At 34.3% G+C, this 25775-nt stretch overlaps 1 protein-coding gene across 4 annotated transcripts in view; it reads left to right on the top strand.

Moving 5' to 3' along the window:
* The window catches only part of wry (weary), a 1511805-nt gene that overhangs the window by 1054918 nt on the left and 431112 nt on the right, over nucleotides 1-25775 (top strand). For all 4 annotated transcript variants that reach the window (XM_069848455.1, XM_069848453.1, XM_069848454.1 and 1 more), the window contains one exon: nucleotides 24783-24901. In XM_069848455.1, coding sequence (XP_069704556.1) covers nucleotides 24783-24901 — 119 coding nt within the window. The remainder of the gene's footprint in view (nucleotides 1-24782; nucleotides 24902-25775) is intronic.

Raw genomic sequence — 25775 nt, 5'->3', positions numbered from 1 at the left:
CTCTGTATATTATTAATATTGATAAACTTCAAGGCCGCCTTAAATAGACGGAGTCATTTGTTTTGATTTCATTGTAGCCATCGTCGTCATTCCTGCAATAACTTCTATCTCACATATCGATTTTCAGATTTTGCTCTATTCAATAACTTAAATAGTGATGCAGCAAATAATACAATCTACTATATATAACTTAATTATATTTCTTTCTTTCAAAAATGTAAGAATTCACGATCTCCTATGCACTACTGCCATAGAATGAATAAATTTGTTTTTCTTCCTACAAAAAAATTTAATATTTTGCACATAGAACAACGACACTATAATCTGAGGCGGCGGCGGAAATGTATTGTATTGTTATTTTAAAACTTTTGTATATCCTTAAATATCAGTCCTATCAAAATTTTTCCCGGGATAAAACTTATCGGAAATCATTATTTTTAAAGAAACTTTTGTTGTGTAACATTTTTCACAAAAATCAATAATAAGCTAGATATTTCGGTTTATTTAATTCATTATCTCCCTTTTAAATAAAGTATTTTGAATGCCATATAGCCTAAAATATAAGTTACAACGAACTTAATTTATGTTCCAATTTTCATCGAAATCCGTTCAGCCATTATCGCGTGAAAAGATAACAAACATCCAGACAGACAGACAGACAGACAGACAGACATACAAACAAAAATGTCAAAAAAGCGATTTTCGGTTTCAGGATGATTACTTGTACATGTTAACACCAATTATTTTTAGAAAAGCGAAAATTACCAGAAAAATTTCGCTTACAGATTTATTATTAGTATAGATTATTATTATTATTAGTGTATAAAACACGCATAACTGTTCAAAGTTTCTCTACTTATAATGACAGATCAGGCCATGTCTTACACCAGGGCCGGGCATGATAGCGGCTCCATTTAGTCGGCCAGAGCTGCTCTCGCTCCGCAAGGCACTTCAATTCCAAGCCAGGGCAGAACGCTCACGCAGTGGCGGATTAACATTACAGCTACCTTCCCTGCATTAATATAACAAGAGCCACGGTTGTTCTAGTCATTCAGTCTGTCAGTACATAATAGTTTATAACGATATTACATCAATCCATTGTACATTACAGAATTTATAACACTCTTATTAATTTAATGCAATAAACTTCGCTCTATGCACACACACAAATCATTAGGCTTATTTACATAAACCATACGCACACTGCTTTAACATTACATAATGGTAGGCTATTAATAATATAAACATAAAGGATTACAATCAGCCATAATGGTAGGCTATTAATAATATAAACATAAAGGATTACAATCAGACATAATGGTAGGCTATTAATAATATAAACATAAAGGATTACAATCAGACATAATGGTAGGCTATTAATAATATAAACATAAAGGATTACAATCAGCCATAATGGTAGGCTATTAATAATATAAACATAAAGGATTACAATCAGACATAATGGTAGGGTGTTAATAATATAAACATAAAGGATTACAATCAGCCATAATGGTAGGCTATTAATAATATAAACATAAAGGATTACAATCAGACATAATGTTAGGGTATTAATAATATAAACATAAAGGATTACATTCAGACATAATGGTAGGGTATTAATAATATAAACATAAAGGATTACAATCAGCCATAATGGTAGGCTATTAATAATATAAACATAAAGGATTACAATCAGACATAATGTTAGGGTATTAATAATATAAACATAAAGGATTACATTCAGACATAATGGTAGGGTGTTAATAATATAAACATAAAGGATTACAATCAGCCATAATGGTAGGGTATTAATAATATAAACATAAAGGATTACAATCAGACATAATGTTAGGGTATTAATAATATAAACATAAAGGATTACAATCAGACATAATGTTAGGGTATTAATAATATAAACATAAAGGATTACAATCAGACATAATGGTAGGGTGTTAATAATATAAACATAAAGGATTACAATCAGCCATAATGGTAGGGTATTAATAATATAAACATAAAGGATTACAATCAGCCATAATGGTAGGGTGTTAATAATATAAACATAAAGGATTACAATCAGCCATAATGGTAGGGTGTTAATAATATAAATATAAAGGATTACAATCAGCCATAATGGTAGGGTGTTAATAATATAAACATAAAGGATTACAATCAGCCATAATGTTAGGGTATTAATAATATAAACATAAAGGATTACAATCAGCCATAATGTTAGGGTGTTAATAATATAAACATAAAGGATTACAATCAGCCATAATGGTAGGGTATTAATAATATAAAAATAAAGGATTACAATCAGACATAATGGTAGGGTATTAATAATATAAACATAAAGGATTACATTCAGACATAATGGTAGGGTATTAATAATATAAACATAAAGGATTACAATCAGCCATAATGGTAGGGTATTAATAATATAAACATAAAGGATTACAATCAGACATAATGGTAGGGTATTAATAATATAAACATAAAGGATTACATTCAGACATAATGGTAGGGTATTAATAATATAAACATAAAGGATTACAATCAGCCATAATGGTAGGGTATTAATAATATAAACAATAAGGATTACAATCAGCCATAATGTTAGGGTGTTAATAATATAAACATAAAGGATTACAATCAGCCATAATGGTAGGGTGTTAATAATATAAACATAAAGGATTACAATCAGCCATAATGGTAGGGTGTTAATAATATAAACATAAAGGATTACAATCAGCCATAATGGTAGGGTGTTAATAATATAAACATAAAGGATTACAATCAGCCATAATGTTAGGGTATTAATAATATAAACATAAAGGATTACAATCAGACATAATGGTAGGGTGTTAATAATATAAACATAAAGGATTACAATCAGCCATAATGGTAGGCTATTAATAATATAAACATAAAGGATTACAATCAGCCATAATGTTAGGGTGTTAATAATATAAACATAAAGGATTACAATCAGCCATAATGGTAGGGTGTTAATAATATAAACATAAAGGATTACAATCAGCCATAATGGTAGGGTGTTAATAATATAAACATAAAGGATTACAATCAGCCATAATGGTAGGGTGTTAATAATATAAACATAAAGGATTACAATCAGCCATAATGTTAGGGTATTAATAATATAAACATAAAGGATTACAATCAGACATAATGGTAGGGTGTTAATAATATAAACATAAAGGATTACAATCAGCCATAATGGTAGGGTATTAATAATATAAACATAAAGGATTACAATCAGCCATAATGGTAGGGTGTTAATAATATAAACATAAAGGATTACAATCAGCCATAATGGTAGGGTGTTAATAATATAAACATAAAGGATTACAATCAGCCATAATGGTAGGGTGTTAATAATATAAACATAAAGGATTACAATCAGCCATAATGGTAGGCTATTAATAATATAAACATAAAGGATTACAATCAGACATAATGGTAGGGTGTTAATAATATAAACATAAAGGATTACAATCAGCCATAATGGTAGGGTGTTAATAATATAAACATAAAGGATTACAATCAGCCATAATGGTAGGCTATTAATAATATAAATATAAAGGATTACAATCAGACATAATGGTAGGGTGTTAATAATATAAACATAAAGGATTACAATCAGCCATAATGGTAGGGTATTAATAATATAAACATAAAGGATTACAATCAGCCATAATGGTAGGCTATTAAAAATATAAACATAAAGGATTACAATCAGCCATAATGGTAGGGTGTCAATAATATAAACATAAAGGATTACAATCAGCCATAATGGTAGGCTATTAATAATATAAACATAAAGGATTACAATCAGACATAATGGTAGGCTATTAATAATATAAACATAAAGGATTACAATCAGACATAATGGTAGGCTATTAATAATATAAACATAAAGGATTACAATCAGCCATAATGGTAGGCTATTAATAATATAAACATAAAGGATTACAATCAGACATAATGGTAGGGTGTTAATAATATAAACATAAAGGATTACAATCAGCCATAATGGTAGGCTATTAATAATATAAACATAAAGGATTACAATCAGACATAATGGTAGGCTATTAATAATATAAACATAAAGGATTACATTCAGACATAATGGTAGGGTATTAATAATATAAACATAAAGGATTACAATCAGCCATAATGGTAGGCTATTAATAATATAAACATAAAGGATTACAATCAGACATAATGTTAGGGTATTAATAATATAAACATAAAGGATTACATTCAGACATAATGGTAGGGTGTTAATAATATAAACATAAAGGATTACAATCAGCCATAATGGTAGGGTATTAATAATATAAACATAAAGGATTACATTCAGACATAATGGTAGGGTGTTAATAATATAAACATAAAGGATTACAATCAGCCATAATGGTAGGGTATTAATAATATAAACATAAAGGATTACAATCAGACATAATGTTAGGGTATTAATAATATAAACATAAAGGATTACAATCAGACATAATGTTAGGGTATTAATAATATAAACATAAAGGATTACAATCAGACATAATGGTAGGGTGTTAATAATATAAACATAAAGGATTACAATCAGCCATAATGGTAGGGTATTAATAATATAAACATAAAGGATTACAATCAGCCATAATGGTAGGGTGTTAATAATATAAACATAAAGGATTACAATCAGCCATAATGGTAGGGTGTTAGTAATATAAATATAAAGGATTACAATCAGCCATAATGGTAGGGTGTTAATAATATAAACATAAAGGATTACAATCAGCCATAATGTTAGGGTATTAATAATATAAACATAAAGGATTACAATCAGCCATAATATTAGGGTGTTAATAATATAAACATAAAGGATTACAATCAGCCATAATGGTAGGGTATTAATAATATAAACATAAAGGATTACAATCAGACATAATGGTAGGGTATTAATAATATAAACATAAAGGATTACATTCAGACATAATGGTAGGGTATTAATAATATAAACATAAAGGATTACAATCAGCCATAATGGTAGGGTATTAATAATATAAACATAAAGGATTACAATCAGACATAATGGTAGGGTGTTAATAATATAAACATAAAGGATTACAATCAGCCATAATGGTAGGCTATTAATAATATAAACATAAAGGATTACAATCAGCCATAATGTTAGGGTATTAATAATATAAACATAAAGGATTACAATCAGCCATAATGTTAGGGTGTTAATAATATAAACATAAAGGATTACAATCAGCCATAATGGTAGGGTGTTAATAATATAAACATAAAGGATTACAATCAGCCATAATGGTAGGGTGTTAATAATATAAACATAAAGGATTACAATCAGCCATAATGGTAGGGTGTTAATAATATAAACATAAAGGATTACAATCAGCCATAATGTTAGGGTATTAATAATATAAACATAAAGGATTACAATCAGACATAATGGTAGGGTGTTAATAATATAAACATAAAGGATTACAATCAGCCATAATGGTAGGCTATTAATAATATAAACATAAAGGATTACAATCAGCCATAATGTTAGGGTGTTAATAATATAAACATAAAGGATTACAATCAGCCATAATGGTAGGGTGTTAATAATATAAACATAAAGGATTACAATCAGCCATAATGGTAGGGTGTTAATAATATAAACATAAAGGATTACAATCAGCCATAATGGTAGGGTGTTAATAATATAAACATAAAGGATTACAATCAGCCATAATGTTAGGGTATTAATAATATAAACATAAAGGATTACAATCAGACATAATGGTAGGGTGTTAATAATATAAACATAAAGGATTACAATCAGCCATAATGGTAGGGTATTAATAATATAAACATAAAGGATTACAATCAGCCATAATGGTAGGGTGTTAATAATATAAACATAAAGGATTACAATCAGCCATAATGGTAGGGTGTTAATAATATAAACATAAAGGATTACAATCAGCCATAATGGTAGGGTGTTAATAATATAAACATAAAGGATTACAATCAGCCATAATGGTAGGCTATTAATAATATAAACATAAAGGATTACAATCAGACATAATGGTAGGGTGTTAATAATATAAACATAAAGGATTACAATCAGCCATAATGGTAGGGTGTTAATAATATAAACATAAAGGATTACAATCAGCCATAATGGTAGGCTATTAATAATATAAACATAAAGGATTACAATCAGACATAATGGTAGGGTGTTAATAATATAAACATAAAGGATTACAATCAGCCATAATGGTAGGGTGTTAATAATATAAACATAAAGGATTACAATCAGCCATAATGGTAGGCTATTAATAATATAAACATAAAGGATTACAATCAGACATAATGGTAGGGTGTTAATAATATAAACATAAAGGATTACAATCAGCCATAATGGTAGGGTATTAATAATATAAACATAAAGGATTACAATCAGCCATAATGGTAGGCTATTAATAATATAAACATAAAGGATTACAATCAGCCATAATGGTAGGGTGTTAATAATATAAACATAAAGGATTACAATCAGCCATAATGGTAGGGTGTTAATAATATAAACATAAAGGATTACAATCAGACATAATGGTAGGGTGTTAATAATATAAACATAAAGGATTACAATCAGCCATAATGGTAGGGTATTAATAATATAAACATAAAGGATTACAATCAGCCATAATGGTAGGCTATTAATAATATAAACATAAAGGATTACAATCAGACATAATGGTAGGGTGTTAATAATATAAACATAAAGGATTACAATCAGCCATAATGGTAGGGTATTAATAATATAAACATAAAGGATTACAATCAGCCATAATGGTAGGCTATTAATAATATAAACATAAAGGATTACAATCAGCCATAATGGTAGGGTGTTAATAATATAAACATAAAGGATTACAATCAGCCATAATGGTAGGCTATTAATAATATAAACATAAAGGATTACAATCAGACATAATGGTAGGGTGTTAATAATATAAACATAAAGGATTACAATCAGCCATAATGGTAGGCTATTAATAATATAAACATAAAGGATTACAATCAGACATAATGGTAGGCTATTAATAATATAAACATAAAGGATTACAATCAGCCATAATGGTAGGGTATTAATAATATAAACATAAAGGATTACAATCAGCCATAATGGTAGGGTGTTAATAATATAAACATAAAGGATTACAATCAGCCATAATGGTAGGGTGTTAATAATATAAACATAAAGGATTACAATCAGCCATAATGGTAGGGTATTAATAATATAAACATAAAGGATTACAATCAGCCATAATGGTAGGGTGTTAATAATATAAACATAAAGGATTACAATCAGCCATAATGGTAGGGTGTTAATAATATAAACATAAAGGATTACAATCAGCCATAATGGTAGGGTGTTAATAATATAAACATAAAGGATTACAATCAGCCATAATGGTAGGGTATTAATAATATAAACATAAAGGATTACAATCAGCCATAATGGTAGGGTGTTAATAATATAAACATAAAGGATTACAATCAGCCATAATGGTAGGGTGTTAATAATATAAACATAAAGGATTACAATCAGCCATAATGGTAGGCTATTAATAATATAAACATAAAGGATTACAATCAGCCATAATGGTAGGGTATTAATAATATAAACACATGTAATGAAGGATTACAATCAGGCATACTGGTAGTGTATTAATAATATAAACATATGCAAAAAAGGATTGCAGTCAGAAACAAAAAAAAAAAAGGAAATTAACAATAAACACTCTTTTACACTTTTCTTTTACATGAATAAACTATTGTAAAAAGTCGTACTTCTGTCAATCTTAAATAAATAAATAAATGCTATTGAACAAAACCATTTGAAGCTCAATAACCAAAATAACTACGTGGTTGTTTTCCGATACTTATGAGGTCGTTTAATTTGCACAAGCCGTTCAATGTTCGGAACAAATGAATGAGCCATGTTCAGTCTCAATTTCTTTAATTTTTTGTATTAATTTATGGCGTTCATTACCAACATTTTTGTCATATTCAGTAGCATGTTGTAAAGAATAATGTCGTTGGATATTGAACCTCTTAATCAGTTGGAGTGTTTTATGACAAATTACACACTTTGCTAATCCACTGCTCTCTACGAAAAAGAACTCCTCCTGCCATGATACATTAAAAGCATTGGGAGTAGCGGGACGCTTTAGTGTATGAGCGGAAGCTCCGTCGCCATCATACTGCAGAGTCAACCACTGCACCGACACTGAATGACGTTCAGTATGCATACGTCACAGCGCTCTGAAGAACAGCTCTTTAAAGCACACAGCGCTCATTTCTCAGAATCACGTAATGTACCAGCCCTGTCTTATACCAATCCAAGTATCTGGGCATTAAGTTTAATAAATAATATATTCTCGGCAGAATAGCGGGAGTTTAGACAATCACTGAACTTCATGGTATAATAGGAACAAGTAATATTTCTACTTATTTTGCTGGGTAGAAAAAAAATCACAGTATTTCCCATGAAAAATCATTACGCCCCTATATCAGTCAATATAAATCGGTTGCGTTCGTCCCAAAGTCACGTGACTGGTCCGTGTTTCGATGTTTTACCTCTCAGTAGCCTTCTGTGCAGCTACACACGCTCTCTATATTATACGAGCTCTATGGCTAATGCTAGGTGACCATTTTTTATGAGGAATGTTAACCGCGGCCTTGTCGTGTGCATGAGTAAGGTTAAGGTACGAAGTACACAAAGCTCACGCTGCAAGTGCTCAGGGACAGTCGTGTGTACTAAGAAAGTGGTCACATCGAATAACAGGAAGACGGATGGGGAAACTGTGTCATTTCGAATACAATGACATTCAGAGAATGACAGTAAAACGGTCTGTTTGAAGAATTAGAAAGTACGTGTTATTCTAATGGGTATTATAGAAGTTTAAAAATACATTTTTTTAAACTTTAGGTACAGAATTCGTCGAGGAATTCGGAGGAGATACCTTATTTGTTTTCGAATGGAGAGTTTATATTTTGTAAGTTGTGTCACACATAAATTAGAGGCATTCATTTAAAAACATTTAGTGGAAAATCTGTTCATAGCCATGGATCAAGTCGTAGAGGAGCCTGCCCTAATAGTGACACACAAATTGAAAATTATTTTCGAAAAAAATTTAGGATGTAGGCCTACTTATCTTTCTCAGATACGAGATCAGCTAGCAAGTGCTGAAAATCGACCAGAAAACAGTGACAGTGAAAACATTCAGTGTTTTAAGTTTGCTCTCGTCACTTCATATGATGTGGAAATAAATTTTTCTCGTTTCATATCATATGAAGAATTTATGGGTTCGGAAATATTCGAATACACTGTAATAAAATGTACAGAGGAGAACAGTAAAGTTGATATATTTCTCATGTTTATTTTTATTATATATTATATGCTAAAAATTACGTGTTTCAACCTACCGTAATACTATCAATATGTTCTTCCATCAGACCTGACAGTACCTCCGTGCTGGAAGCGGGAGTTTGTTGATATTGGAGTCCGGTCGCTTAACCACGTGTAAAGACACAAGTCCCCAAGTTCCGAGCTTTGGTAATAAGTCACTGGCACAGGGTTCGAGTGAGTCTCGTTGTGCGCTGTGGCCACATTTATTGAAATTAAATTTTGTTCTCAATTATATCATCAACCGTAGGGTTAATCACAAACTGCAAGATAGAAGTTTTATTTGTTTTAATGTAATTTACGTGGCCTTGAATTTGAGCACTAATATTATTTACATTCTGTGTATATACACGCACTGCATCTTATACATACATACAACATACATACACACAAAACACACACACACACATTTACGGCTTTTAGAGAACCCGGAGGTTAATTGTCGCTCTCACATAAGCCCGCCGTCGGTCCTTATCCTGAACAAGATTAATACATTATTCCTGCGTTCATAGACATCTATGTCGTAGTGCAAAGGGCGGCCACCAGAGGGAACCCAAGAGATGAAACTTAAACTCATAGGATTCGATCCGACACCGGGATGGGAATCCGGTGTGGCTTAGTGGATAAATCATCAGCACGTAGAGCTGAAAACCCAGGTTCAAATCCCGGCGCCGGAGAGAATTTTTCTCCGTTCCATTACTCTTTCATCGTACGATGACGCAGAATATCTGCATGGAAACATCATATGTACTTCGGTACATTAAATAATATTAAGATTAATATAGTCTCTATCATAACATATATCACCTCCCTTATATCTTCTTTAATATTATCCTCCCATCTACGTCTCGGCCTTCTCAAAGATCTTTTTTCCTCCGGACTCCCACCTAACACACTATATGCATTACTGGATTCGCACATACGTGCTACATGCCCTGCCCATCTCAAATGTTTGGATTTAAAGTTCCTAATTATGTCAGGTTAAGAATACAATGCACGCAGTTCTAGGTTGTATAAGTTTCTCCATTCTCCTGTAACTTCAACCCGCTTGGCCCCAAATATTTTCCTAAACACCTTATTCTTAAACATCCTTCACCTCTGTTCCTCTCTCAAAGTGAGGGTCCAATATATATACAGAGTGTTTCAAAAATACGGGGCATAATTTCAGGTATGTATTTCCCACATGTAGGCAATCAAAATAGTTCATTACAACATGTGTCCGGAAATGCTTTATTTCCGAGTTATGGCCTTCACAACATTGAAATTCACCGGAACGTTTTTCTTTCCGCAGGTCGTTGCCGTCAAAGGAGACATTAAGAGGGCACTCTGACAGTTCATTCCGAGGCGAAGGTTACATTCAGTGTTGTGTAGGTACTTGGATCGAAGGTTTCCTGATCGATGGCTAGGTAGAGGTGGCCCAATTGCTTGGCCTCCACGCTCACCTGATCTGAACTCTCTCGATTTCTACTTGTGGGGCCATTTAAAATCATTGGTTTATTCGTCTCCGGTGTCTGATTTGGAATCCCTTCGGAATCGAATTGTGGCATGTTCTGAGGACATACGCAATACTCCTGGAGTTTGGGATCGTGTTCGCAGGCCAATGAGACATCGATGTGAGGTCTGTATTCAAGCAGGAGGTGGACATTTTGTACATCTTCTGTAATGACAACGACTTGCGGAAAGAAAAACGTTCCGGTGAATTTCAATGTTGTGAAGGCCATAACTCGGAAATGAAGCATTTCCGGACACATGTTGTAATGAACTATTTCGATTGTCTACATGTGGGAAATACATACCTGAAATTATGCCCCGTATTTTTTAAACACCCACATACGCACGCACACACAGACACACACACACACACACTTGTGTACTTCAACTACATTAGATAGTACCGGTGTTTTAAATGTTCAGGATTTAAAAGAAAACAATCTGAGAGTAACCCTCATAAGTGGACAGGAACCGCCTTTATGTTTAAAAGAACTTAATGTAAATCTTTTAGCTTTGGAACAAAACAAGAAAGAAAAAAACAAATTTTGCAATAAACCTGAAAACAGTAACAGAAATTAATAATTGAGACAATGCTGTTTGAGTGGATGATTGAAATTTCACGGCTTTAGAAACTTCATATTAAAGAGAGGATGGTTCTTGAGAAAGAAACGCAGGTCGATCTATAGCGTATAATGAAGGGCAGGGCATAGTTGCACCCCACGGTCAGATAAAATGCAGCAGATAAAAAAGGGTCCTTATTTTGTGGGCATAGTTGCGCCCCGTTCCCATCAGGTAGAGAAAAGGTCATGGCATAGTTGCGCCCCGATGAAATAGGTAGAGAAAAATACACTACGGGAACTCGAGCCTCGTAATCAACCCACCTTATTGATTTCTTATGCGATTTAATATTCATTATCGATACCGTTAAAATGAACACCATGAAGTTGGCAATATTTTATTAACCGTTTTTCTACTGTTTATGCAGTGATTATGGATAGCCTACCGTTAAAATGAACACCATGAAGTTGGCAGTACTTTATTAACTGACATATTCAAATGAGTGAGCCGTTGGAATATGGGGCCTCACCAGTCTTTGACATTTTATTAGTGATTTTCACACCGTCTGTGGCGTATAGTGAGGTTAATTTAAAATGAATGTTAAGTTTAGTGCAAAGAGTAAAGAGTTAATAATTCACAATGGTTCCAAGTTTCAATTTTCGAAACCCTGTACCGTAGGGTTAAGATATCGATGTACAAACAAAAAATGCAGTTCATTTATTGTGTGTGATCGATAAAAAAGTGTTAGTTTAAATAGTAAAATTGATCATATGCTAGGCCTACCTGATTTCAATGCAGCTATCACTGTAATATTTTTAAGTAATTTGTTTATATTATGACAATCACTTTCGTGTGTACTATGCCCATCGGGGCGCAACTATGCCATGTCCATTCTGCTACCTGATTTCTTCGGAGCGCAACTATGCCATGTCCATTCTGCTACCTGATTTCTTCGGGGCGTAACTATGCCATGTCCCTTCTGCTACCTGGTTTCTTCGGGCCGCAACTATGCCATGTCCATTCTGCTACCTGATTTCTTCGGGGCGCAACTATGCCATGTCCCTTCTGCTACCTGACTTCTTCGGGGCGCATCTATGCCATGTCCATTCTGCTACCTGATTTCTTCGGGGCGTAACTATGCCATGTCCATTCTGCTACCTGATTTCTTCGGGGCGCAACTATGCCATGTCCATTCTGCTACCTGATTTCTTCGGGGCGCAACTATGCCATGTCCATTCTGCTGCCTGATTTCTTCGGGGCGCAACTATGCCATGTCCATTCTGCTACCTGATTTCTTCGGGGCGTAACTATGCCATGTCCATTCTGCTACCTGATTTCTTCGGGGCGCAACTATGCCATGTCCATTCTGCTACCTGATTTCTTCGGGGCGCAACTATGCCATGTCCATTCTGCTACCTGATTTCTTCGGGGCGTAACTATGCCATGTCCCTTCTGCTACCTGATTTCTTCGGGGCGCAACTATGCCATGTCCATTCTGCTACCTGATTTCTTCGGGGCGCAACTATGCCATGTCCCTTCTGCTACCTGATTTCTTCGGGGCGCAACTATGCCATGTCCATTCTGCTACCTGATTTCTTCGGGGCTTAACTATGCCATGTCCCATCTGCTACCTGATTTCTTCGGGGCGCAACTATGCCATGTCCCATCTGCTACCTGATTTCTTCGGGGCGCAACTATGCCATGTCCCATCTGCTACCTGATTTCTTCGGGGCTTAACTATGCCATGTCCCATCTGCTACCTGATTTCTTCGGGGCGCAACTATGCCATGTCCCATCTGTTACCTGATTTCTTCGGGGCTTAACTATGCCATGTCCCATCTGCTACCTGATTTCTTCGGGGCGCAACTATGCCATGTCCCATCTGCTACCTGGTTTCTTCGGGGCGCAATTATGCCCTGCCTAGGCCTCCCAATTGACCGCGGGGCGCAACTATGCCATACCGATAATGAAGGTGAAAGAGTCATTCTGTAAAGATACGAAGAATTTAATTTCACTCACAAGGGAATTCAAAAAATTCTTTTATACATAATTTTGCCATATCAAAGATACGTAGTAGCACTACATCACGATATAACAGCACATTTTTTTCTTTTCCGCATATCAATCGGTGCAATATGAGGAATAAACTTCCATCTCCTGAGTCTGACCTCTTACTCAAATTTGGAGGATATTTTTTATGTTACTTACAAGTTTGCTGAAGAGCTTGCTACTCTGGGTATAATTTTGTGAGTAAGCATTGTTGGTTTCACCGAAACATTTATGAGGACATAAATTCGAAGAAGTATTTTGAGTTATATGTTTATTGTACTCGTAGATTTTATAATCCGTTTTCAGCGAATATCCTTAAGGGCAGTTGGTCGTTGTCGCATGCAAAATAATGGTAAAAACAGCCATTTTCAAGCTGTCATAAATATAGTACTATTTATCAGAGCTCCTTCATTTTTAGTGATGTCTGTATACATATTAAGCTTTATAATGAAAAATGAATAGTTACTTTAAAGTAAATCTTTACCCTTAAATTAATTGTTTAATTTAAACATATTTTTATATAAATTTACATGCCTGAGATTAGGTACATTCTATTCACTTATCATAGATCACGTTGAATTGAAATTTTGGCCACTTCCTGCTAATAGATACTAAAACATACCCTACTAAAATGATTTTTATATAGCCTATGTATATATAATATTATGGACATATGGCTTATACCAATCGCCACCATCAATAAATAAATAAAAATGACGATGAAGATTGGTATATTCAGACTCCTATGCCCATAATATTGCAGATATATTAATAATTTTGGTAAGGTGTGTTTTACTATCTATTAGCAGTAAGTGGCTAAAATTTCAATTCAATGTGATCTATAATAAGTGAATAGATTGTACCTAATCACAGGCATGTAGTGAATTTATAAAAAAAAAAATGTTTAAATTCAAAAATTATTTTAAGGATAAAGATTTACTCTAGAGTAACCATTCTTTTTCATTTTAAAGTTTAAAGTTTATACATATATCACTAAGAAATGAAAGAGCTCCGATAAATAGTATTATGCTTGAAGATATGCTATTTTTACCATTACTTTGCACTTAATTTTGAGTTTCAAATATTTCCAGTCGAGTAGAATCCATTAGCAGTGTTACATTGTGTGCATACATATCTTGTAAAGCACAAATCAAATACAGAATAATACATACAAAATGTTAAGAGATAAAACATTAGAGCCCGGTTTCTTCAACCTTTGTTAAATTATAACAGAGTGTTATTCTATTTTAACTGTAAACTTAACAGTTGAAGCATTTCTTCAACTACTGTTAGTACTAACAGGCTGTTAAAACCTATGTTAATTTAACTACCCAATTTCATGCAGTTAAATCATTTAACTCTCTGTTAGCATAGAAGTATCCAATATGGCTGGTGCGTTAGATGCTGAATTTATATATCTGGATTATTTAGAAAATGATATCCATGAATACATAAACAGAGCGGATGATTTCACTCATTTGACGAACAGAAGTTCATATAAAGGTATAGGCTATTTCCTGCCAAGCCTCACTTTTCGTTTTCAAATTAGATCCGTTTGTTTATTCTCATTAATTGGTTTATACTGCGAAATAATTTCCAGCAGAAGGCTTCTTTCGAACGAAGAGAAATTTCTGTTTGTTCCCGTGTGTTCCATTTCATAACAGCAATACCAATACTCCGCTCCACGCTATTGTGATACAGACGAGGAAAGAAGCAGAAATCAAACCTGAGAGAATAGAAAGACTTCTATCCTCTCTGAATCAAACAACGGAAACAAGCGAGAATCGCAGTTGTCAGAGTTCAGAAAACAGAAGTGAGCCTATACTTGGTTATAGGTTATGGTTAAACTCTAGAATCTCTGGTCCTAACAGAGAGTTAACAAACAGGTTGTTAAAATGCGAAATGTAAAGTTGAAGAAACGCAATATTTTTAACAGCAAGTCATACTTTTAACTTACAGTTAATTAACGCTATGTTAGGTGCATTTTAACAAAGGTTGAAGAAACCGGCCTTATGGCCGGTTTTTCCAAATATTGTTAGAAAATTTAACGACTGTTAAACTCTAAACAGTTTGTTAATTAATAAAATTGTATGTTTTCAACACCAGTTTGGTTTAACAGATTGTTAACAGTTTGTTAATTTTAAATGTAGGATTTCGGGCAGTTAACTTGTTTAACAGTTAGTTAAATATGGCCGATGTCTCTACAGCTGTTCGAACAGAAGTTGCGAAATTAATGTTTTGTGTCTCTCTGTAGGGAATGTTTAGCATATGACTGGTAATATAACATTTAAATAAATACTTTGGACTGTTTAAATACATCAGTGTTATTTTATTTCTTTCGTATTTGGTATCCATAATAGCAATGAGGAAATATAACCTTACTTTGTAATTATTATTCAGCATGTCACCTTCAACTTTCATTTGTCAACTGTTTGTTTATGGAGCGTGGCCTACTATAACAGGTTGTCATTTTATGCAAGTTTCATGACTCACTCTATAATATAGAATTTAAAGATTAATTTTAGCCAATCAAAAATTGTCTTACATGTGTAGAATCATTACAAACTGCTGTTGAGTAGTTAAAATAGTGCTAACAGACGTTATAGTTAAGTGTTGGTTATCTTAAACAAAATTATGTTCAACAAATGGAAAATACATTAACAAAGCGTTAAAAATAAACCGACTGTTAATTTAACATTCGTTAAGCAAAATTAAACATTACTTGGACAAACTGGCCATTAGACTCAGCAATGACACGCTATAAACATCTTTTCTGGCTTCCGACGGCACAAGAATACAGTATCTCTGTATTGACATTTGCTTCACCGAAATTCTTTCTCTGTACTTCCTAATGAAAAAAGTGAGACGGAGACCCTGGCTGGCAGAAGAAACTTTCTTCTCTGTGCTGATTATCCCTCTCAAGTAATGCTGGAGAGCAGGGCAGGGGGTCTTTGACAAGAGTTCAGATGCGTTCACTCGACGCTACTCTGAAATTAATTTCCGGTTGCCAAGTTCGTTTCAACTTCGTTAGTACTAAACAAATCATTACGAAACTTTGTAACATAATACCGTAGGCACGAATTCAGGTCCAATTCGAAATTGTAGCTATTATGAAGGTTAGTCCAACGACTAAGTAATGCAGTTTCAACAAATTGCGTGTCTCACTTAAGGCACTTATATACACCCACTGTCAAGACAATGTAAATACTGTATATTAATTTATAATGGCGCCATATCAAGCAATACCAACCATCCTGCGTCTAAAAATGTTAAAAATAATCGACGGTAGCGGAGGCAGGCATAGGGGAGGTCGGGGCAAGTTCAGCACGTTATGCTAAACATTCACAGCAAAAATGCAATTTATGTTTCAAAATTTTAATGACTATTTCGTTTATATGACGTCATTCCATTTTCGATCAATGAAGTGTAATGAAATTTTGAATTCCAACCAGTCACAGTCACACTTTGCGATAATTTTTGCAGCTAGATTTATCGCTATCAATTTATCGCATGATCGTTCTTTTGTTCAGTCGTTGTCGCCAACTGTTTCCCCGTAAATTGATGATCATTAATACATTAAGATGCAGCTACACGGTTAAACTTTTCTTTCAACTTTCAAGCAATGAATGCAAGATTGATATTTAATATTAATTAATACATTTACGCAGTGAAGACGACGTTCAAAACGGCGCACCATGTAGACACAAAATCTTCATGATCTTAATTGAACGTACCTTTTAAACTTGATTCTTTCAATATTCTTCCCAGATTGCACGCATACGCGATTGGAGTATTGAACTGTGTAGATGCAGCTTTAGTTCCGTTACACACTACAGCGAGAATGCGTTTGTCGAGCTATAAAAAAATGCTTCCGTGTAGCACTGATTGTAACTAACGGTCAAAATAAGGCACAGCTGACATTGGTCCTGCTCCCACAGGTAACTTAAGCTATAATTGTAGCCAATAAAATTTCTGTTTTGTGAATGAAATGAAACAATTAATAGAAAGTCAAATGTTCAAATTTGTGTAACATCATCGCATATCAAACCCAAAGACCTTGCATAGTAATAATAAGGCCTTTGATCAAATTCGTGAATTAATTAGGCCTATCTATTCAGAGATGGCTTCACTGTGTAGCAACATGTCTCGCTGTGAATACATAAGCATTGGTATATAGCTGTCCCTACTGTTACTGTTAAATTAAATTATGATTTCAGCAGATAATTAAAATGTATTTATATTATAATAGGCAAAAAGGTAAAAAAAGGTAAAGGTATCCCCGTAACATGCCATGAAGGCACTTGGGGGGCATGGAGGTAGAGCCCATGCTTTCCATGACCTCGGCACTAGAATGAGGTGGTGTGGTCGGCACCACGCTCTGACCGCCTTTTACCCCCGGGAAAGACCCGGTACTCAATTTTATAGGAGGTTGAGTGAACCTCGTGGCCGTTCTGAAAGTTTGGCAACGAGAAAAAATCCTGTCACCACCTGGGATCGAACCCCGGACCTTCCAGTCCGTAGCCAGCTGCTCTACCAACTGAGCTACCCGGCCGCCATTTATGTTGTAATAATAAGAGAAAAGTGTAGTACATGTAATTAACACTGTTAAACCTGTATTTCGCTTTTCGTAATTGGCATTACTGAATAATAACATGGAATTTCTTTATTACAGTAATCGATATTCATCTACGAGTATTTCAACTTCACAATGTCTAAATAGGTTAAGTATTCGTTAATATACAATTATTAAAATTTTGTGATCGAATTTTAGGGATATATTATTTACATTTTTATTTTATTCAAGAAATAGTCCTAATAAATGTCACTCGAGATCTGAGATTACTAGAGATAAATCCACATGGTATATTTATATTATGTATTATATGGATTAGAATTTACAAAAAGTGAAGCATTGAATTAAACACAAAAACAAATTAAAGATGCTACATTTTCCGAAGTTGCTCTACATTCTGAGACAACTTCGTCAGAATTTGTATCCTAAACAAAAAAACCTATTTCCAAGTTTCGATTTGATTTACAATATAACAATATACCAAGAGGCTAAATTTAACATCTGCACATATCGCAAATGAAATGTCCAAATACATTCTCCATATCTGTACCTATTCACGCGCCCACAACTTGCACTCTTTGCAAGTAATCCATTCTTATTGTGTACGTTCATATTGTTGGCTGCAATACACGCAAAATGTTTCTTCGTCTTCAGTGTTATGTTTAATTCTATGTATTTTTTGTTTAGACAGTTTTCTGGCTTCATGAAAGCCTCAAGTCAGGCAGATCCAGCCATCTTCTTGTTTGTGTTGAAAGGAGACTCTATATCAGGGTTGCAGAACTGGGGAAGAGAGGGGTGAAAGCATGAGGAAGTAGTTTGTTCCCCGTCCACAAGTCCAGAGTTTTCAGTGAGGTTTCTGTAACGTTTGGCAAGCACAGTGAATACATATCTCTTCTCCCCCTACCCTACAATGAAACGAGGATTGAAGGGATGAGTTACGTGTTCCGGCTTGTGACGTCTGCTACAATTGTAGCACAGTTTTGCATTCATGCTCTATATGATTTAATTCTGCGAATTCGAAAGTTAATCTTCGAAATTCCATTCCAGAATTTACGAAAAAAAACATTTTCTTCACATTGGTTGCACGCTGCTTCAAAATTTTCAGCCATATCTGAAGCAAACACTCTTTTAAACCTGACTTTATTTTGTACATCTGGTGCTAGAAGATCTACTTCCAGCCAATATTGAAGTGTAGTTCGTGGCACTCTATATTTTTTCGACAGAAGACAGGCTTATCTTTTTTTCTTTATATTCACGTAGATTTTTCTTGAGTGCGTCCTGGTCATATATATACTTTTTTTTCAGTTTTCCTCTTTTAATTTCGAACCATTTTACTGGCAATAAATAGGGAACTGAAATGTATAATTTTATTGCTTTAAATTACTTTAAATATTATAATAATTACTTATTTTATATAGTTAGCAAACAAATACAAAAACCTTATTTTCTTCTTTCTTTCCATGGAGCAACATCGGCAGCTTACTGCCGAAGTTGCCCCAATTGGTAGGAAAAAATTACTAATCAGCATCCTTATTAGAGGCTTTCAACCGCCTTGGCAAGCTCATAATCTGATACAGATTTAGTCATTCTCAATAATGATGCCATCACTAATATCTACAGTGTTCTCATTACGGTTTCCTTAAGACATTTGATATCATAATTACAATAAGCCATGAATTAAAAAAGATATATTTACCTTTCAGAACTACAAATATCTCTCCATACCACACAAACGTTATTCACATCAAGCGGCCATGTTTTCTCAACACTCTAGCCTCTAAACAAGCCCCTATTTGCCCAGGTCTTCAAAACAGATGTTATGACGAAGTTGTCCCTAATGCCGAACTTGCCCCGATCTCCCCTATGTTTGAACGTAGAATACATCTTGAAATTAGGAGTTGAAAAATGAAATAACTGTTAAATTCAGATACTGCAGAGACTGCTGCTGAACGCAGTTAAATTTGAAGTGTTTGCTGAGGTATTTGTCGAGATCGTTGTTGTTGGTTACGTCTACATCGAAATCGCCAGTGAGATTTCTATGGTTACCAAGCAAGGTTTATAAATTTATTTCCATGACAGACACCACATGTGCAGCTCCGGTACGTATTTCGTGCGTTACAGAGGCAATTCGGTCTTAGTTTACACTCCCTTCCCGCGCGTTCCGCTTTTCGCGCGCGGATTGTATTCTGTCCATAACGTTGGACCTTCAACTTTCAAACGGATATTACTTGTCACTATCCGCTGATTAGTTGCTAAATTATAGCTGTTGATGTAGTTCATAACTATTCCTAAAGTAAGTTAACTACTTCCCTGATTAACCCGAGTTAACTCGGGTTACTAACTTCCGTCAAAATTTATTAACCCGAGTTAACTCGTGTGAGTCCCATTTTCGCTGCTAAGGATTATTATCCCAAATATATACGTTTCCATCATTTCATTAACCTTTTCCTGACTAGATGGCTATTGCTACATCTGGTGGTGAGATTCCTACGTTTTGTATACGATATCTGAAGGCAGGAAGACACCCTTTGACTATCGAATGGTGGTAATTCGTAATATTTTTCAAAAATACACCCCGAATGTCCTATCACTCAAGGCAGGATGGCCAGGAAAATCGCTCAACTCACTTCGCCTTACACGTAGACATTTTCCAGAAGTTATTCCACGAACTCTGAAGAAGAACAACCCAACCAGACAGGATTTCATGTGTAGTATTGCGAGAGACTCAAAATAGAAACAAATTCTACACAAGAGCAGATACTACTGTCCGGAATGCAATGTGCCACTGTGCGTAATACCCTGCTTTCGAGTCTATCACACGACAAGCAACATTTAACGCCTTGATAACAGCACTGGTATTGTACCTTCTAAATTAATCCACAAAAAAAAAACATAAGTTGGTAAATAATTCAGGAGAAAATCAAAGTGGAACAACTACCAGAGCTGGAATCAAGGTGCACGAGATAACTCGGGATAATAATTTATGTATGAATGTATGTCTATTTCATAGTGCTTTTTAGGTATGTAAGAAAATTAGTGATGTACAGTGATTCTGTAATATTAAATGACCTCTATACAAAAATAAAAAAATATGATCCTTTTTTTTTTCATAAATTTGGTAAAATATATAGTAAGGGAAGAGGTTAAACAATTCAGTAGACTATTTTCCTTTGTCATCAATATCACGTCACCTTGTTTTAATTACACTTCAGTAAGTCTTATTCTATATTTCGTTGCTTTTCAATAGCATCATGTATCTGATTAATCCACAACACGCTGAGTCCAAAGCAACTTGAAATGTGAATATCATTTATTTCAAGAACGTTATAATTGTATAAGTTGGAAGAGCCGTTGGAATGAACCCTGTGCCGCTTGGTCACCTTGGAGGTGTGAACTTAGGGCGGAGGGGTAGGGGGCCCCATTGGGTGAGCGGGTGAAGGGTCACATGTGGTCGGTGGGCTGGTACACTTCAACCTCATTCAACCCATAAATTCTGGATGCACAATAGACCTCAGTATGGCCGACGTGCAAAGAGTTGTCCCTAACACGCCCTTAGCCACTGTTACAGAACATAATCTAACCTAGTATGACTAATCCGTCATCGGAAGTCGCCACTCATAAGTTCACAGCTCAAATCCAGCTGAGGACGGTTAAAATTTCTCAGTGAAGCTTCTTTTGCGAGGATTTGTTTCCATCACATACAAAACTACAGTCGTGAATGATGAAGTTTCGGGAAAAAATTAACGGACACGTCAATGGTTAACTCATGTCGATCATTCTGGAATATTATGAGAGTATCAACTGTTACAGGTTATGGAAGAGTACACGAATACAACCTTAATATATGTACTGCTCTCGTGTACTGTAGCAAGACTTTCGATTTCGTGGGATATACGAAGGACTACAGAAACTGAAGAACCAAAACTTCGAAAATAGATACATTAGGATTCTCGGCAAAATTTACGAGCAAAGCTGGCCCAAAATCAGAATAAAGATGACGACAAATTCACACTAAGAAGTGAGTCAACCGAGGGGACCCAATCTCTGCAACATGATTTACAAGTCTTCTCAAAGATTTATTCCGTAGACCGGATTGAAACAAAAAGTTGAGAATTAAGATAAATACAACGAGTTTAAGAAACCTAAGATTTGCTGGCGATATCACACTGTTTTAAAAAACGGCTGAGGTGTTAAAGAAGATACTAAATAACCTAAAGTCTGTAAAGTAAAGACGTCGGTCTGACTATGAACCTCAACAAGACTAAGACTGTGTGCAACGGAACAGAAATCCCTATTACTGTCAACAATAACAGCAGTATGGTCCAGATCACTGAGAAGACTGGAAAAGTCTAGAACGAAGAGTGCTTCAAATATGAAGGTCCGACCAACGACTAAAAGAGTGTACTCAAATTATGTATCCCAATCCTTGCATTTACTCTGTTCTTCATATTGGTAAAGCCTGTAAACTGTAGGTGTAGGTGTAGCGCATAAAGGTTGAAGATGGTAAGTACTTTGAAAACTGAACGAAGGGAAAGAAATAATTAATCAAAGTCAGGAAAACCTGGCGAAAGTAAATATATCATACGAGTATTTTTATTCTTTCTTCAGAGTTTTAAATGTTTTAAAATTTTGTTTTATAATGTAACATAAGCATCATTATTATTTACGTTCTCTAGAATATTCAATTGAAATGAGAGAATAGAAATATGTCATAAACTTCTCAATTTAGTTTGAAATAAACGTTTCTTATTGTCTGTGTTTTCTCAACATCTATATATATAATTTTAACTGGTAATGGAAATTACGGGAAAACGGCTGAACGGATTTTAATGAATTACCCGTCATTTTGAAGCTTGGCATCCAAGGATTTTCAGAAAAATAGTAACTCTCAGTGAAGCGTTAGTTTTCCTACATAATTTTCCTATTTTCCAAAATCCGTCTTTCGTCAGTTTTGAGAATTAATTGCGTTTCAGAATGAAACAAAACACACACTACAATGAACAATAGGCTATTACACGAAGGCCATGACCTGCAGGATTGCTGACATATTTAGAGTTCAAATTCAATTGGTTATTAAAAACTTCAAGACTTACTGAAATAATTTACAGGTCTGATTCTGCGGTTTGTAATTTTCTGAGTACAGCTGTGTATTGGATATTAAAATTTACAAAACTTGAGGTGGTTTGATGACATTATTACCATTAGAAATGAAATATTATTATAGTTAATGCCATAATGTGACTATTTTTCATTAATTATACGTATTAAAGTGAAATGTTTGGGGTTATATAAGTACAGTAGATGTAGAGAATATCTTAAATTAGATCTTCATTTCTATTATTTACTGATTGACGGCTATAAAACGTACGTAAAATGATAATGTTGTTATTAAAAATCAAATATTTTTATAGTTATTAATCAAGTGGGGTTGGGACTTCTTCATATACTTAATGGCGGTGTGGTGTAGATATTTATATGCGTCATTCTCTTCAGTATCAGCTTGAAAGAGCGCAAAAATTACAGTTCCTAAGGAAAGACCAAAAGGTATTATTTACTGATAAAATAAGAGGCCTACAAAATTTTGTAGTCTTCGGATCATTTCAGCAAGATCTCTCAGAAGGATAAAATGATTTTACCCTCTACATTTCAAGCTCTACATGCAGCGGCTATACCATGATGCTGTGTCTATTTTTCGAAAGCATAGCAAACCTGTCTATTTTTAACTTTCAGCTACAATCCACAATGACCTGATATAGCTATTGCTTTACTCTAACATGAAAAACCCACTGATCGTCCTAACATTGTAACTTGCGTTTTTGCGTTGAAACTCGAAAACTGAAGGTGGATAAGTTCAAGAAAAAAGTATTTGGCATAAAAAAACCATTCAGAGGAAGTATGTTTCAATATTATGGAAGCAAATAACTTTCAAAATGTCTGGTATTCTTCACTTAAAATAAATCTGAAAATTTTTTATTTTAACGTCTAATGAACTTAGTTTGCAGCATTTGCTGCACAAGCTACTAGTTTCATTAAAATTAGGTTATAGAATTTATTTTAAATTTTAGAATTTATTATTATCGTGAAATCAGCAGTGTACATTCTACGCTTTCTGACATAGATTAAACACAAAAATTAAACGGTATATCATCTGTATTTTTTCTTACGAATTTAAAAATAATGTAGGTGGCAATGACCTTCAACTTCCTTGTTCATAACAAGCCAGGTGAAGGGGTTGTTCAGAGATTTCGTGGGTTGTTGTTATTCTTATCCTACTAAAGCCCATCCAGATTTCTCGACGTAGGAAATGGAATTTTAATGCTAATATGGAAACTTTTGAAACGAAGGAAATTATTAGGCCTACTAGAAGTGAAGAATCGGTAGAACGAAAAACAATTCTCTCCGGCACCAAGACTCCAGCTTTACGTGCAAGTGCTGGAAACCTGAGTTCGAGTCCCGGTTTCGGAGAGAATTTTTCTCCGTTCTACCGATTCTTCGCCAAAAGGAAATGCAGAACTACTGCACTGAAACTCCGTATGTACTTCGGTACATCATACTAATTGTGTACTACTGGAAGTTTTATATCGACAACATCTTTCATTTCAGTTGTTTCAGCCCGCTGGGGTACGGAGTGTGTGAGACTGCGAGTTGTGGTGAAGTCGGACAACTGCGGTGAAGGACAGGACTGTTCTGGCAAGGGCGTCTGCTTCTCAAACATCTCCATGGTAAGTACTACAGATATTTTGCATGCATACTTAATTATTTCAGTAAAGTTTGTGACTTGTAAAGCTACTCGGTTAAGAGGGAAGTATTATATGATATTCTTATTGAATTTGGTATTCCCAAGAAGCTAGTTCGATTAATTAAAATGTGTCTCAGTGAAACATACAGCAGAGTCCGTATAGGTCAGTTTCTATCTGATGCTTTTCCAATTCACTGCGGGCTAAAGCAGGGAGATGCACTATCACCTTTACTTTTTAACTTCGCTCTAGAATATGCCATTAGGAAAGTTCAGGGAACAGGCAGGGTTTGGAATTGAACGGGTTACATCAGCTTCTTGTCTATGCGGATGACGTGAATATGTTAGGAGAAAATCCACAAACGATTAGGGAAAACACGGAAATTTTACTTGAAGCAAGTAAAGCGATCGGTTTGGAAGTAAATCCCGAAAAGACAAAGTATATGATTATGTCTCGTGACCAGAATATTGTACGAAATGGAAATATAAAAATTGCAGATTTATCCTTTGAAGAGGTGGAAAAATTCAAATATCTTGGAGCAACAGTAACAAATATAAATGACACTCGGGAGAAAATTAAACGCAGAATAAATATGGGAAATGCGAGTTATTATTCGGTTGAGAAGCTCTTATCATCCAAAAATCTGAAAGTTAGAATTTATAAAACAGTTATATTACCGGTTCTTCTATATGGTTGTGAAACTTGGACTCTCATTCTGAGAGAGGAACTTAGGTTAAGGGTATTTGAGAATAAGGTGCTTAGGAAAATATTTGGGGCTAAGCGGGATGAAGTTACAGGAGAATGGAGAAAGTTACACAACGCAGAACTGTACGCATTGTATTCTTCACCTGACATAATT

This window comes from Periplaneta americana, chromosome 15 (genome assembly GCF_040183065.1).
Source record: "Periplaneta americana isolate PAMFEO1 chromosome 15, P.americana_PAMFEO1_priV1, whole genome shotgun sequence".
NCBI lineage: Eukaryota > Metazoa > Arthropoda > Insecta > Blattodea > Blattidae > Periplaneta > Periplaneta americana.
This window is presented reverse-complemented; position numbering and strand designations above follow the sequence as displayed.